The 15,110-nt window shown below is 43.1% G+C and overlaps 1 protein-coding gene across 1 annotated transcript in view; it reads left to right on the top strand.

Annotated features, from left to right (window-relative positions):
- Positions 1-456: 456 nt before the first annotated feature.
- The window catches only part of UGGT2 (UDP-glucose glycoprotein glucosyltransferase 2), a 98,823-nt gene continuing 84,169 nt past the window's right edge, over positions 457-15,110 (top strand). The window contains exons 1-5 of the mRNA XM_084844748.1: positions 457-723; positions 3,672-3,754; positions 6,756-6,886; positions 9,491-9,603; positions 12,263-12,437. Coding sequence (XP_084700874.1) covers positions 584-723; positions 3,672-3,754; positions 6,756-6,886; positions 9,491-9,603; positions 12,263-12,437 — 642 coding nt within the window. The 5' untranslated portion in view covers positions 457-583. The remainder of the gene's footprint in view (positions 724-3,671; positions 3,755-6,755; positions 6,887-9,490; positions 9,604-12,262; positions 12,438-15,110) is intronic.

Genomic DNA, 15,110 nt, shown 5'->3' with positions numbered 1-15,110 from the left:
GTATCCCTCTGAATACCAGTTGCTGGGGTGGGAACATGAGCGGGAGGGTGCTCATGTCTTGCTGTGGGCTTCCCACGGACAGTCGACTGGCCACTGTGGATACGGAAGGCTGGACTAAATAGGCCTCTGTTGTCTGATCCAGCATTCCGTCTGTCGTGGTACTATTCCGTGTTACCAACCTCGGCAAGGAGTTCTACAGAGCCATGGTATACTCAGAAGTAAGTCCCACTGAGCTCGATGAGACTCCCGGGGAAGCGCGCACAGGATCGCGCCCTTGCGCCGGGAAGCGGAGCGTCCCAGCGGTCTCCCCAAAGGGCTCACGCCGCCTATTTCTTCAGGCCGCGCCTCGGCGTCCCTATTTCAGACCCGTGCGGACTCCGCCGCTGCGTTCGTCGCCGATTGGAGCCTTGCTTTGGCCAATGGAACGGGCTGTGCCGCGGGGCCCGGGAAAGCAGGGGGCGGGAGCCGGGAGCGAGGGAGCGCAGCGATTGGATGAGGTGGAAAGCGGGGTAGGGCGGCGTTCTCGCTTTGACGGGAGCCGTGCGTGGCAGCCGGCCGGAGCGCTTCTCCGAGGGGAAGGGGCATGGCGGTGGCCGCGGCCCTTGTCGCCGGGATGCTGTTTCTGAGCGTGTGCCCGCGCGGCCGCGAAAGCGCCCCGGTCAGAGCGGTGGCTGCTCGGCTGGCGGCGAAGTGGAAGGCCACGCCGTTGCTGCTGGAGGCCAGGTGCGTGCGTGGACCGCGACCCCTCTCCGCCGGACGGACGGTGCGGCTAGGCAGGAGAGGGGAGTGCGCGGAAGAGAAACCGAGACCCAGCCCCTTGGTGGGGAGAAGCTTCCCCTCAGGGGGCCTCGAAAGAGGCTGGCGGCGGGGCTGCGAGGGCTGGCTCGCCCCTGCCCCCGCGGTGATCTGCTGCGGGGGAAATGGGGTGGGAGGACTGGCCGAGAGAGAAAGCAGAGGACACGTTAGCTCGCTTACGAGGTAGGAAGCGGCAAGGTTTGGACGCAGGCGTAGTTATACTCGGAGCGCAGCAATTGACACCAACGGGAATGAAGTTAGTCCTGACTAACTTAAGTTTCATTGACTTCAGCGGGACTACTCTAAGTAGGGCTCAGTCTGGATCCAACCGCAGATGTGGGAAGGGGGATGCAATGTTCCTTTAAGTGAGGGGGATGGGGTTAAGCCTACTTGCTAGAACGGGAGGATGGATGGAGAGCTTTTTCTTCGGAGGTTCCAGGAGAAAAGGGCACGGTCTGGTTGAGAATCACATGGGCCTCAACACCTGAGAACCATTGTAGTGTAGTAGTTACAGTAGGACTAGCCGGACCTGGGTTCAAATTCACACTCAACCATGATGCTCACTTGGATCAGTCATGTCAGCCCAACCTACCTCAGAGAGTTGTTCTGAGGATAGAGGCTGTGTGTGAGAGAGTAGACTGCATTTTGTTACTTTCAGCCCTCTTGTAATATTGTTTTAACTGCCAAGTGGTGAAAATACTGGTGACAGATGTCTTACATGTCATGTAACTGCAAAAGTAGTAATTATGTTCTGCATCCAGCAATCCTGTGAATCTTATTCCAAAACCATAAGATGGCAGAGGTGATGTACTGTAATCACTTTATTGCATATAACCATATGTGTTGCTCAAAACAATTTAGTACCTCAAGTCGCTCGATCTTTATAGATCAAGGTTTTGACCGAGGTTACGTGTGCGCACGCGCTGTGTCAAATGAATAAAAGTGATCCCCTATCTGCTCTGTTTAAAGTGACTCTTCCCCTGTCATCAAAGGGAAGAAAATGAATTGGTGCATCTAAACAGTATTTTTTCAAAAGTATTCTCATGTGCTCAACCAGAGATAGTGCTGGCTATCATGCCTGACAGTAGTGTTCAGGTTGGTATCCTGCTGACCCTCCTACCGCTCTCAAAATAGATGCATTTGAATTCAAGCTATGTCTTAGCAATAAATAAGTCCGCAACCAGTCTTCTGGGATTCTGCTATTGATTGCTTAGAAGTCTAGTGTTGGTTGAAGACTTTACCTAGGTTTTCATGTTGATCACATAGGCTGTCAAGTTTTGAACAGATTAATAAAAAGAAAGAAAAATCTAGGTGGCCACTTGGTGAACTTTTGATTTTGTATTATTACCTTAAAGTGTTAAGAGGAAATGAGAGAAACTGTACATGAACATTGAGTTGGATCCAGATTAGTTAATTATGCTTTAGTTGTATTGAAATCCATGGGACAAGTCTAGCTTAAGTCCCATTGATTTCAGTAGGACTAAAGCATGACTGACTTTACCTGGATCAGGGGTGGGCAACTTGTGGTCCTCCAGATGTTTTTACCTACAACCCCATGATCCCTTACCATTGGTTTTGCTGGCTAGGGTGGATGGAGTTATAGGCCAAAACATCTGGAGGGACACAAGTTTCCCGCACATGATCTGGATCCAATCCATTGTGTGCAAAAATACACAACCATTATCTAATCTAACCCAAACCAGTTAGGAAAAAAACCCGAAAGTGGTTAGATTATATAACAATATTCATTGGTATGAATATCATTTTAAAAATATCTAATGGCTTCTATGTTATCGTTCACTGGTTCAGTCCGTAGAACATCAAGAGTTTAAAAGTGCCAAACGTATTAGATTCAGAGCATTCCTTAGTAGTGTACATTCCATATACATCTTGTACCATCAGATTTCATGTGTGCTATGTACGTGGAAGAATGAGGTACCATATCTTGCATGTCTTCTCATACTCAGTTTTCATCTACTCAATTTACAGTGCAAGCCTGTCTGCTGAGCTCGTGGCTGACAGAATGCCTTTAATTCCTAGTTAGTTTTATGAGGGTGAATAGTAACATTAGACTAGTTAAATCCCACCCTAATAATGGACTTGCTAGTAGGTGTTCTTGGATGTCTCATGTGCAGAGCAATCCTAAATATGTTTAGGATTACTCTGCACATAACAGGAAGTAAGTTCCATCGAGTTCAATGGGATTTATGCCCCATTAAGTATTTTTAGGATTGCAGCCTTAGCCTCAGTTTCCTGTTTCTGCCAGGCTGATCGGCACAGTCATGCTGTATAAATGACTGATCACTTAATAAACCATATACTTGCGGGGTCCCATTCTTGTCGGCTACATCGGTTCTTCTGATTTTAGAAGAGGTACAGGTGTCTTCTTGTTATGCCTTATTAGTCTGTGATGTGGGCTATTAGTCTGCAATCTACAAATGGTTTGCTATAATGCTCCTGTTGATCTCAGAGGACTTCCACTACTATTTAGGCATGGGTGGTAGATTGCATCCTTATAAACCAGGAGTGCACAACCTTTTTGGCCCTGAGGGCTGCATGTGATGATGGCTTGGGGGTTGCACACAGGTATGTCCATCCTTACCCCCATGATCCTAATACAAAGAGCTTGTTCCTGTGGCAGGAAAAGAGCAGTCTGTATGAAAATCTCTAGAGTGCAGCATACAAGTGGTGGGAAAGAGGCAGGGTGGGTCATCAGGGCACCTGTGGGAGGGGGTCACAGTAAAGTCCTTTGGGGTCTGCATGCAGTCCCCAGGCCACAGGTTGTGTACCCTTGTTGTAAACACTTAGGCTTTTTCTCAACGTGTGTGTGTGGTGGACTGTACTAAAAGATTAATTATTGCACACACTTTTAACAGTGAATTCATTGCAGAAGAAAGCAATGAGCAGTTCTGGCAGTTCTTGGAAACGGTGAAAGAATTAACAGTATACAAGAAAGGAGGTAAGTAACTTTTTAAAAATGGTAGTTGGGTACAACTGAAGTAGCAGATCTTTCTGGGATTTGTACCACATGGTGCTGTGAATAGCTTATATGCTTTAAACCCGCATTTCGTTTTGTAACCTGTCACTACTAGTACTTCACTTCCAGGTTTCTTCACATGAAAATTAAGTATTCTAAGATGTCCCCAGTCTTGCTGTCCCAACATCTGCTTCATGAGGTGGGCTGCCATGCTCTGCCTAAGCATAGGGCCGACATTCTCTTCTTTCTGTCCCCCCTCAATTCCAGCCAATTGGAGGGCTGAATGGGAGAACTCTTCAAATCACTAGTTAGGCACTAAGAGTTGCATCTACATGGAAACATCTCCTTGAAACTTGAGGATTCAGGGCTGATGATTCACACATGCATGTTTATCATTCAATAACCCATTTATTGATTACCTAGAAATGATTGGGGGAACTGTTTCCATGGGTGGAAAGATCTGGGTTTGAAATGATGCAAAGGTTCACACTGCTGGGTTTGATTCTTAACAGCTGTTTCATTTGCAAGTCATGACTTAATGTTTTATTCACTGAGTGGTGTGTGCGGGTGTGTGTGTGTGAGTGAGAGAGAGAGAGAATTAGTCCATAGTCAGCTAGAATGTCAGATATAACCGGCTCAGTTCAAACGTAACAGGGAACCATGGCTTCCCACTACATAAATGAATAGTAACAAGAACAGGCTTGTCTTCTCCTCTTTTCCCTCTCCTCTTCTGCATGTCAAAAAAGGTGATCAGAAGCTTTCACTGTCTATTTTAGATATACTACATTTCTGTGATACATCTGAACTCGGAAATATAGCTTGCTTAAATTCTACTGAGAACAAACAATGGTCAAACCATGGTTTCAGATTGTGGCTTGTTCACTAACTAGAGTTAAAGCTAACCTCAATTCCTCAAGTTCAGACATATTGGGGACCAATATTTTATTATAAACTCTGAAACAAACACTTTCAATCTCCTCCTCGCAGTTACAAAAAAGGGAGGGGAGGGAGCGGGAGCACATCATCCTGAGGCTCATACAGGTTCGTTCAAATAAAAAATCATGGTTTCCCATTACTTCTGAACTGGGCCATTGTTTGTAGACAGAATTAAGCATAGTGTTGTGATAAAGGACCCTGGGCTGATACTGCACATAAAACTGCAGATAGCACACAGCACAGCTTGCAGAGTCCGGTGTGGTCTGAGTCCAGAGAATATGGGGCTTGTGAATATCAGTTATGCTGAATGAATGCATCCAGTCTCTCTGACAGATATGCCTAGCGTTTGAAAACAGTGGACTCATTCCCTGCTTAATTTCTGTGACTGGTGATACTTTTTTCAGCTACCATGTACAAAGGAGGAATTGTGTGGATAAAATAAGGATGTGTAAACTGGCCGCAAATCTGTCAACTGAGTACTAGGCAGTGAATAGAATGGTGTATATTTTATTTTTTATTTGTCTAAGCCTTAGGTCACACCACAACTGTTTGTTAGTTGGTTTGTTTTTAGAGTTTTAAATCCTTCTCTCAATTCAGAATCCCAGGATGGCTTTCATAAAATAAGACTAAAATACTATTACATTCAAGCTGTTTCTACCCGCTCTAACACATAGCATTGCTCTGGGGTGGCATTCCTTCCCCAGAAAAACTCCAGTTCTCATTAGGTCACTGTGACTGTTCCCATCGCCTTTCAGCCATTCTCACTCCTCTGACTGCTGGCAGTTGTGTGTGTGTCTGTGTGTGTGTGGGCGGGGGGGATGTCAGTTGTTTGCCTGTGGGATTCTTATTCCCTTTGCCTCCCAAGACTAGATCTTTTCACTGTCCAAGGGCAGAGAGGGAGGAGACAGATACAGCAGCTGAACTGCATGTTCCAAAACATACAGTGTATGTTATTTCTAGAGGGGTAGCCATTTTAGTGTATTGCAGCACAAAAAACAAAGACTTTTGTGGCACCTTTAAGACAGCACACTTATTCTGGCACAAGCTTTTGTGGACCATTCAAATGGCTACTCAGCCAGAATATTCCATGCAGGAAAGGGTAGAACCAGCAACTGTTGTTGTGAGGGCAGTGTTCTCTGTTTAATCTTTAATCCTTAAGGATTTGCCCAGGTGTTCAAGCAGGATTGGAGCCCTAATTACTATTTGTTAAAAGAAAATTATATATGTAATTGCACTGTGAAAAAACAGCCTGTTTTCTTGCCATTGTTTATCCATACTCCTCATACTACTTTCTGTTTTTCTCTTCCACAGCCCTGTCATGTCTGCCTCCAGTTTCCCCTTTGCCTTTCCATGAACACATCATTTATTTATTTTTTGTTCACAGCATGCCAGGCATTTGCCTTGGCCTACACCATCTTTCATTGGGCAAAATGACTCATGATACTATAAAGTAGTATTATATGATTCCATTTCAAACCTCTCTGCCACTTCTTCAGGTTGAAAGAAGAAACCAGTGCACTCCTGGAAAGCATAGCTTTCTAAGAAGTTCTCCTTCATGCTGTCCTTTTGCAGCCATTTTTGGAGGTAGCAGCTGTTGCAAATCCTCCTCTGCCCCATCAGAATACTGAGGGTGTTATTAGTGCAGTTACATCCATGCCTGTCCTTCCTTCAGCCTCTGTTTCTGTGGTGCCCCCACTAGGAATTCAATGCATTGCTGCCTTGCTGATGTTTAAAAGTTAAACCCAAGATAAAAAATATATTATGAAAAAATGAAGTTAAAACCCATAAATACCTGCATTTGAGGGACCTGTCTTCATGGAAATAGCACTTAATAGCATGTTGTATATTTGATTTGTAAAATGCTACCCTGAGGAGTTGCATTTGTATTATATTGAAAGCTTATTTTTAGTATTGGCAACTCATCAGAAATATTTTTCTATACTCTAGGGGCTTTTCGCATCGAAGACATGATTTATGTTGCCTTAATGCATTGATATTGGGGATCAGTTATTAACATCTCCCTTGTATTTCTTTTCTTTTTATGCAGTCTTGGAACATTCTTATTACAACTTAATCTTGAAGAAAGCTGGACAGTTCCTCACAAATTTGCAGATTAACCTTTTGAAATTTTCTCTTTCCTTACGAGCCTATTCTCCAACTGTTCAGATGTTTCAGCAGGTGTGTACAGTTGGCTGAAAAATGCCAGGAATCTCAGTATGGCTACAGTTCACAAGCTACTAGGCAGTTGCTTCATGTGCACCAGTCACCAGTAGAGGCTTTTTAAAATGGCTCCTCATGGTGACTGTCTTCATGCAACAAGCCATTCTTCTGCAAAAAGTTGTTGCATGTTCGAAGACTTCTTTTCTGCTACTGCAAACCTCCCTTCTAATATGTTTTGCAGTAGTGTGGTCTCTTGTCTGCTTGGCAAGCCACTGTGCACAGCTGTGGCTTGCTGAGCGGAGGAAAGCACCACAGGCCGCAGTTTACAGCGGCCTCCGCATGGTGGCTGTCTTGTAAGCGCCAGCACTTAGTTTGGAGGAGCATTGTTGACTTTAGAAGGATGAGTCTGGAGACAATCTGTTTGCATCCACATGGCCTCTTCATATGATATCCAACCCCAGTGTGTGAGCTCCGTAGCAGGTTTCACGTAGGCCTTGCACCATGGGCAGAGTTAGTGAGTGATCCAGGATATATTATGTGAGCAGTATGCTATACTGTCAGTGCACCTCTGCTAGTTTTGTTGCACCAGTGGGACCCACCGCTAGTGTATCAGGAACTAGCGCTTCGCAAAGAAACCCTGGAAATGCATGGAAACACTCATGGGGGTGTTGTGGGAGCTCCACTGACTGATTCCATTCTGGAAATAAGAGGTTTCATTTGTTTCCAGTTGTTTCAGGAACCACTAGCATCCTTATGTCAGCCTTCCCCAACCTGATGCCACCCAGAGGTTTTGGACCACAACTCCTATCTTCCCCAGCCAGCATGGCAATGATCAGGATTGCAGGGTGTTGTAGTCCAAAACATTTGGAGGGCCCCTGGTTGGGGAAGGATGTCCTACGTTATAATAAACCTGAGATTTCTCAGTTCATTTCTTAGCTTCTGCCTTCTCTGAAAGTAGTGGTGGGAAGGTGGCATGGAGTGTGACCATGAGACCCACTCCTAGTCTGTCCTTGGGTAGGAAGCTGGGGGTGTAGTATCTGAAAAGGCCCTTTACAGGCTTCCCATCATGCGGGAAGTATCGCTTGCATCCCAGCCACTCACTCTGATGTAAGGCTTGTTTCCATTACGGGTGATTATTGTATAGAAAATATAGAGGCATATTAGGGTTAAAGGTTTTAGCTTTTGTAAAGAGGTAAAACCAATCTATACGCATGAGTCTCTGCTCTTACTGAAAGGAATACACATAAATTAAAAGTAATATATTCAAATAGTACCGGGTTTTTTAAAAAAATTAAAGTGGCAACTATTGCATTGTTGATTTGGAGTTGAATGGATAAGTGGTTTAAATGTATACGCTGTCCTGCTGTTCAGGTCTCAGGTGTTCTCATGTTAAGAAGCGTCTTAAAAAGCATGCATTAGAAATTTGCACAACGTACCATTGCAGTCAACCCATGGATCACCTCCCCAAAATTTTCTTGCATTGAGCTAGAGCAAAAGAAGCACAAGTGAAAGGAAAACAGCTGCTAACACTATTCCAGAAACACTTGTGCTAGCTCAGTGTTGTGGAATGTGTGGCCCTCCAGATGTTTGTGGACAATAACTCCCAGCATCCCTCACCATTGGCTAGAGTGGCTGGGGCTGATAATTGCAACCCTATAACATATGGCGAGCCACACATTCTCCACCCCTACACTAGTGGATAGTTTCTACAGTGCTATAATGAGTAGATGTGTAGCAATTCTCAAGTCCTTGCACAAGTCAGTTTGAGTTTTCTCACTCGGATGCAAATTGTAATACAGTCCTTCTGTGAGCAGAAGACAGTGTTCCCCACATGTATGAACACCTTTGGCTCCAACTTTTTGGTTTGGTTCAGATATGACAGGAAACCATGGTTTCCTCTTATGGGAAGGAGGAATGAGCACTCTCTCACTCCTTGCCTCTTATGGGTATGTGAAGAGGAAATCAAAAGCTTCTCTTTTACTTTAGAACTAGTTTCCCATTATGTCCCCCATGTTCAAACATAATGGGAAACTGGTTAGTTCTAAAGTGTACATGGTTTGTTATAACTGTGGTTAGTTAAAACAAGCCATAATCAAACAGATCATGTGACTTGACAGAGCTCTGTGATGCAAACTTGCACCAAGGTGGAAAAGAAAGTTATATCCCATTGACATTGACACCAAAATGGAGGCAGATCTTGATCAGTTTACAAGAAGAGCATATTTGTAACTACATGGATAGATGTGGTAAGCTCAGAGGCTTGTCAGCGATTTATGATGTCAGCCTTTTGGAAGACTGTACCTTACCTTCCTGTCATGATAGGTAGACACAGTTTTCCTCAAAATCTTACAGACAAACTATCACAGTTCTTTTGCTAAGCCAAAAAAAAAGTGGTACATCTCAGACATCTAAATCACTGAAGATGGTTGGAATCCTGAGAAACAGATACACTGTTACTTCTAGAGTTTTGATCTTTTCATTATTTTCTCCTCACATACTTGGTACTTAGACACACAATGTGATAGCAACTGAATAAGCTGTTTTAATCAAAGGAAGGTACATTACTTTTAGGATGAAATGCAATTAAACCAGCTGGGTTGAGTGTAATTCTTGAAATATTAGATTGCAGCTGATGAGCCTCCACCAAAAGGTTGCAGCGCATTTGTGGTTATCCATGGGAAGAGCACCTGTAAGACTAATGAAATTAAGAAGCTTCTGAGGAAGGCTGCTGAAAGGTAAATGTAATGAGCTCTCTTCAGTGATCTGTTTTTTTAAAAATGATGCTACAGAACAAAAGATATATATATATATATATATATATATATATATGCATACCTGCATAAAATTTAAAGCACACACCTTTGTTCTTACCATGTAAACATGGTCATTAAAGTCAACAGGGCACATTAGTCAAAGATGCCACAATTAATTTTAACGATATTGTAAGGTTCTGTCGTCCTTTCATTTCTGTCTGAGTCAAGAGGCCTTCCCGACCCCTTTGTGATCCTCAGCTGCAGCCATCCTCAGCTGCAGCCACGATAAACATCTTGCCACTCATTTCCTCTCAAGAAGTCAATGAGGAGCCTTTCATTGGGTTGTATCCAATGTTAGTCCTACTTAAAAATGAAAGGGACTTAAGTCCTATTCATTTCAATGGATCTGCTCTGTGTAGGACTAACATTGGATACCACCCCTTGATCTTAGCCCTTTTCCAGCTCTGCCCCACATCCTAATCAGATACACTTACGCAATGCTAACCCACTTGTCTCACGTGTCTATTTTAGTTATTTGCAGCCTAAAATTAAACCCATCCGCTTCTGTGTAGGCTTTCTGTCTGTTCAGCAGGAGGCATTTCTTACTCATCAGAGGTGGCTAGGGAATGCCTGTTCACAAGGCTGCTTCTGTAAGTGTTTTCCATTTCAGGCAAGACTTCAAGAAGTGTCATTTCTACCACTTCTACTCCATCCCACATTCTGCTGCTGCTGCCGCCATCTCCATCCACTTAGATTGACCTCCCCTGACACTCAAAGACTACATATTCATAGGGAGTGTTGAGCTCTGGAATTGTCTCATCATGGTTATTTGTTTTTTAGAATAAGTCCGGTTGAGCTTTTAACATCCGAGATAAGTAAAGTGTGTGTGTATGAGATACATACAAACTCTGGTCAAGACATATTACTTTAAAAAAAAAATCAGGCTGCCTTCTAATTTTGTTTCAACTTCTCCAAGGAAATTTGGGTAACTTCAAACAAATCAAGCAGAATTAAATACTTTCTGACTATTTACATGATGGTTGTGTGTGTTTGTATGGTCTGTCTCATACACAAGCACACCCGTACTGACACCCTCAGTGGTTTCTTGCTCTCTCTGTGCTGGTAACATTCGCAGGCTACTCTAGCTGCAGGGATTAGGTGCACTATTTTAGCCTTTCATATCACCACATTCTGAACCTGGATGGTCCTTTATCCCATTCCAGCATCTGCCAGGGTGAGCAGACGGTAGATCAGGATCTCCTGGTAGATCTCTGGATGATTTGCTGTAGATCAGCAAAAGTTTCTGACTCCCAATTGTCTTAACAATGGTAACAACTAAAAAGCCTCCCCCTGCCCTATAAATTAAAAAAGAATGGCGTGAATTTTCGTGTGAAAGGACTTGTGAGCTTGGTTATAGTACTGATCACAAATTTCTGGGCTGAGCATGTGCTCTGAGGCACCCTGTTTCTTAATTCTTAGTGTATGTCTGCCTGCCTGAATTAATATTTTATACCTGACTCTGGAGGATATCAGGATTCTAGTAATATATGTATATGCCCTGCAAACCTAAAGTCGGGCCACCCTTTACACAGTTGATGAGGACTGCCATGGTCTGGAAGTGGCTGCATGGCTAGATTTCTCTGGCTAAGCCACAGTGTGTTCTAATGAAAACGGCACCTATTTTCCCTTCAGTTTTCTTGGTAGGATGGAAGCACTGTATAGGTGCTATCAAAATGAACCTTGAAGTTTGTTTCTTCATTTGCCCTGCTCCCTGTGGATCTCCTACTAGCAGATGTGAGTGCATAAAAAGTGAGCACATAAAATGTGAGAATAAATATTACATGTAGTTAAAAATGGCACAGAGAGGTGAAATCTCTAATTAGTTAGTTAATTAGTTAGTTAATTAGTTAGTTAATTTTTGTGAACCGCCCAGAGAGCTTCGGCTGTTGGGCAGTATAGAAATAAATAAATAAATGCACATACCTAACACGTTCTTCTTGCCAGTACACACAATTTAGGCTACAGTCCTGTGTGTTCTTGGGTGTAAGTTCAGTTGAAATGAATGGGAGTCACTTTTGAGTAAACATGGATGGAGCTTCACATAGGATGGAGCTTCATGTTGCTTTGTGCTTGGTGAGGGTATTGCTCCTCTAGCATAAGACTAGAAAACCAAGCCTGAATCCAACTGGAGTTTGAACTACCCATGTCGTCTTTAGCGACTGCATTACCTTTGGCCCAGTAGTACTAAATACAAACAGTACTAAATGTTTGTATTTAGTACTGCATGTTACAGGATAATTTAAATATAATAGCTTCAGTGCTTTATGCTTGCTGTTTTGTAGCTTTTAACTATATCTTAGTAAAATTGACCTGTGATGGATGCAGAGTTTCATCTTCAGTTTGAAATGGAATTTCACCTTGCTCTGCAACAAGTTAGACCAATTGTGATGTCCTTTCAGTGTATCAGGCTGCAATGTATCTACTTACCTGAGAGTAAGTCCCATTTAACTCAATGGTAATTTACTTCTGAGGAGATAAGCATAGATTGCCCTTTTATATGCTTTGTCAATTGTTCCCTTCTGACACTCTCATTTTAGTATCATTTATGCTGAGCTGAAAAATTGTTTGTTCTTAATCCAAGGCCCAAGCCATATCTGTTCAAAGGAGATCATAAATTCCCCACACTCAATGACGCACTCCCAGTAGTGATCCTTTATGCTGAAATGGGTACAAAAGACTTCGCCACGTTTCACAAACTTTTGTCTGATAAAGCACAAAAGGAGGAAATTGTTTACGTTCTCCGACACTTTGTCCAGGTAGGTGCATGTGGAAGTAAAATAACTAAACTCCCATTAAAATAAAGTTTGTTTATTTTTTTTCTAATTTCCCCATTTGTCTCATGGTTGCATACTCAGTTGTGTCTCTTCAATGCCTATTGACTACCACAAAAGGGGAGCATGGAAGAGGGTACACATGATCCCCCCCATGCATTGATTGAATGCACAGAATGATTGTAGGGCTGTGCATTCAGTGCATGGAGGACAGTCGCGCATATCCCCTTCATGTGTGCTTTCTGATTAACCATAGTTCATGCTAACCGGGATTAAACTTGAAATCAGAATTTGAAGCCGGGATTAGGAGTGTGTTTGCAAACCCTGTTTTCAAAGGACTCTGCTTAGCCTTAACTATGATCAGTGTTAATACAGATGTAATACTACACCATGGTTAGAACAAGCCATGGAAGGAAAGGGGTAATTTGTGAAGCAGGGGGAAGTATGCTAGTCTCTGATATGTTCGTTATCTCCTACCTATGGCTAGAAGATTCTAGACATTACATCTATACCAGGCGTATGTGAGAAGAGAAACAGAAGACATTTTTACTGCCTGGTTATCAAAAAATCCAAGTTGAGTTTAGACATTCAGAAATCTGAGCAGAGTTTGCATGGCATCAGACCTGTGGCCAGAAATTTTGTGCTGATGGTGGGAGGCAGGCCAAGTATATACCACAGGACACATGATTAGTCATTTCAGAAACCTAAATACAGGTGACCTAATACACTTAAAGTTATTTGTATTAAACTTAATTACATTTTAAAGACAAGATTAAGGTCTCAAGCATCGAGCAGTTTTCAACAGTTCTTATTGAGCAATTGGGGAGGAAGCATGTTTTTCCCCTTACAGATTGGATACAGTGTTAGTCCTACTTAGAGTAGGCCCAATGAAATGAATGGGGCTTAAGTTAGACTACCATTGGGTACAATTCTATGGGCAGTATCTAACATCACTGTGCTCCCACTCCATCTGTAGTGCTAGCGGGACCCACTACTTGTGCAACAGAAAGTACCAGTTCAAAAAGCAATCTTGAAAACAAATGGAAATTCTTGTTTCCTAATCGGAACAGGCCAGCAGAGCTTTCTTCTGCAACCTCCACTGGCCTGCCCTATTTCAGAAACAAGCATTTCTGCTTTTTTCCAACTCCTTCTGGCACTGCTAGCTTCCTGTTGTGCTAGCAGTGAGTTCTGCTAGTGCGGGGGAAGGATTGGATATTGCTCTATATCTCCATAAATAAGGCTAGAGGTGCTTTTAATTTTTAAATGTAAGCTAAAAGCTCAGGAAAGGGACCTGAAATTATTATTTAATTTTATTTATTTAAAATATTTGTAGACTGCTTTTCAGGGAAGAATCATCCAGGCTCCTGTAGCCCAACTGTGGCTATTTATTTATTACATTTATATCCCTCCTTTTTTCCTCCTTAAGGAACCCAAGGCGGTGTACATAATCCTCCTCCTCTCCGTTTTATCCTCACAGCAACGACCCTGTGAGGTGGGTTGGGCTGAGAGTCTGTGACTGGCCCAAAGTCACCCAGTGAGCTTCATGGCTGAGTGGAGACTACAACCCGGGTCTCCCGACTCCTAGTCCAACATTCTAGCCACTACACCACAGGCTCTCTATTGCCCTGTGTGAGAGCACCGTTTCTGTCCAATGCATCCCATCATATGTATTAGCATTGTCAACTGTGTTGGCATGGAAGAAATGGGGGGGGTTGCTCTTTTTGGTTCTTCTCTTTCCCTCCTCCCACAAATCCTGCGTGTGCGCACACACACGCGTGCCTGTGGCATTCCAATTAAGAACAGGTTCTTAACTACACCCAATAATCCCTCCAACCTCCTTGCCAAGCAGATCTCATGTGGGTTGTTGGCTTAATGTTCTTAAATAATTGAGGATACTCCATTGATTTGTGTAAGTAATTGCATGAATGAAGGCAGTTTTCTGAAAACGTACTATAATGTCACATTGAGTTCACAAAAGGTAGTTAAAGCACTACATAATTAAAAGCTGAAATCATTTGATTTTATAATAAATATTTTGGGAGGTGTTGTATGCTCATTTATTCAAAGAAACGCTACTCATACAATAATCAGTGCTTAATCAGTACAGACTTAACATGCAGCTTGCAGATAGCAACACCAGAATGTATTCCAGGATATAACAGAATATAGGTACGTATTCTGGTTATCACTTCAGGTAACTGATCATCTAAGGCAGCGTTTTCCAAAATTTTGGTATGTGGGACACATTTTTGTGGGGGGTTATCAAACACTCAAACAGAGAGAGATTTATCTCAATGAGCCCCAAGAACAATGGGCGGGCATTCTTGCAACTGCATAGTTAATATTGTCTCCTAGGGTCTCATCTTCCCTTTTGTTCAGTCAGCTGGGGATAAGATGTTTTCTAGGCAATAGTAGTAATGCGTTCAGGATTGCCCTGTGCTCTAGTGCAACAGTGTCAGGGAAGCACAGCAAGTCTTTACTTACTCGGGATGAGGTTGCTGCCTGCCCATACATTGGCAGACCAAGGGGAATCAATGCTGCATGTTGTGTTCCTGCTTTCAGAGGCGTGGAATAGTGGATACATCCAATGTGCTGGCTAAATTTTTCAAGGCATGCTACAGCCTCTCTCGTGGCATACTAACAATCCACAGCACACAG

The sequence above is a fragment of the Heloderma suspectum genome, chromosome 3 (genome assembly GCF_057233095.1).
Source record: "Heloderma suspectum isolate Gila_16-S chromosome 3, 16-S_ref, whole genome shotgun sequence".
Lineage (NCBI taxonomy): Eukaryota > Metazoa > Chordata > Lepidosauria > Squamata > Helodermatidae > Heloderma > Heloderma suspectum.
Note: the sequence above shows the minus strand (reverse complement) of the source record. Positions and strands in the feature narration are given on the sequence as shown.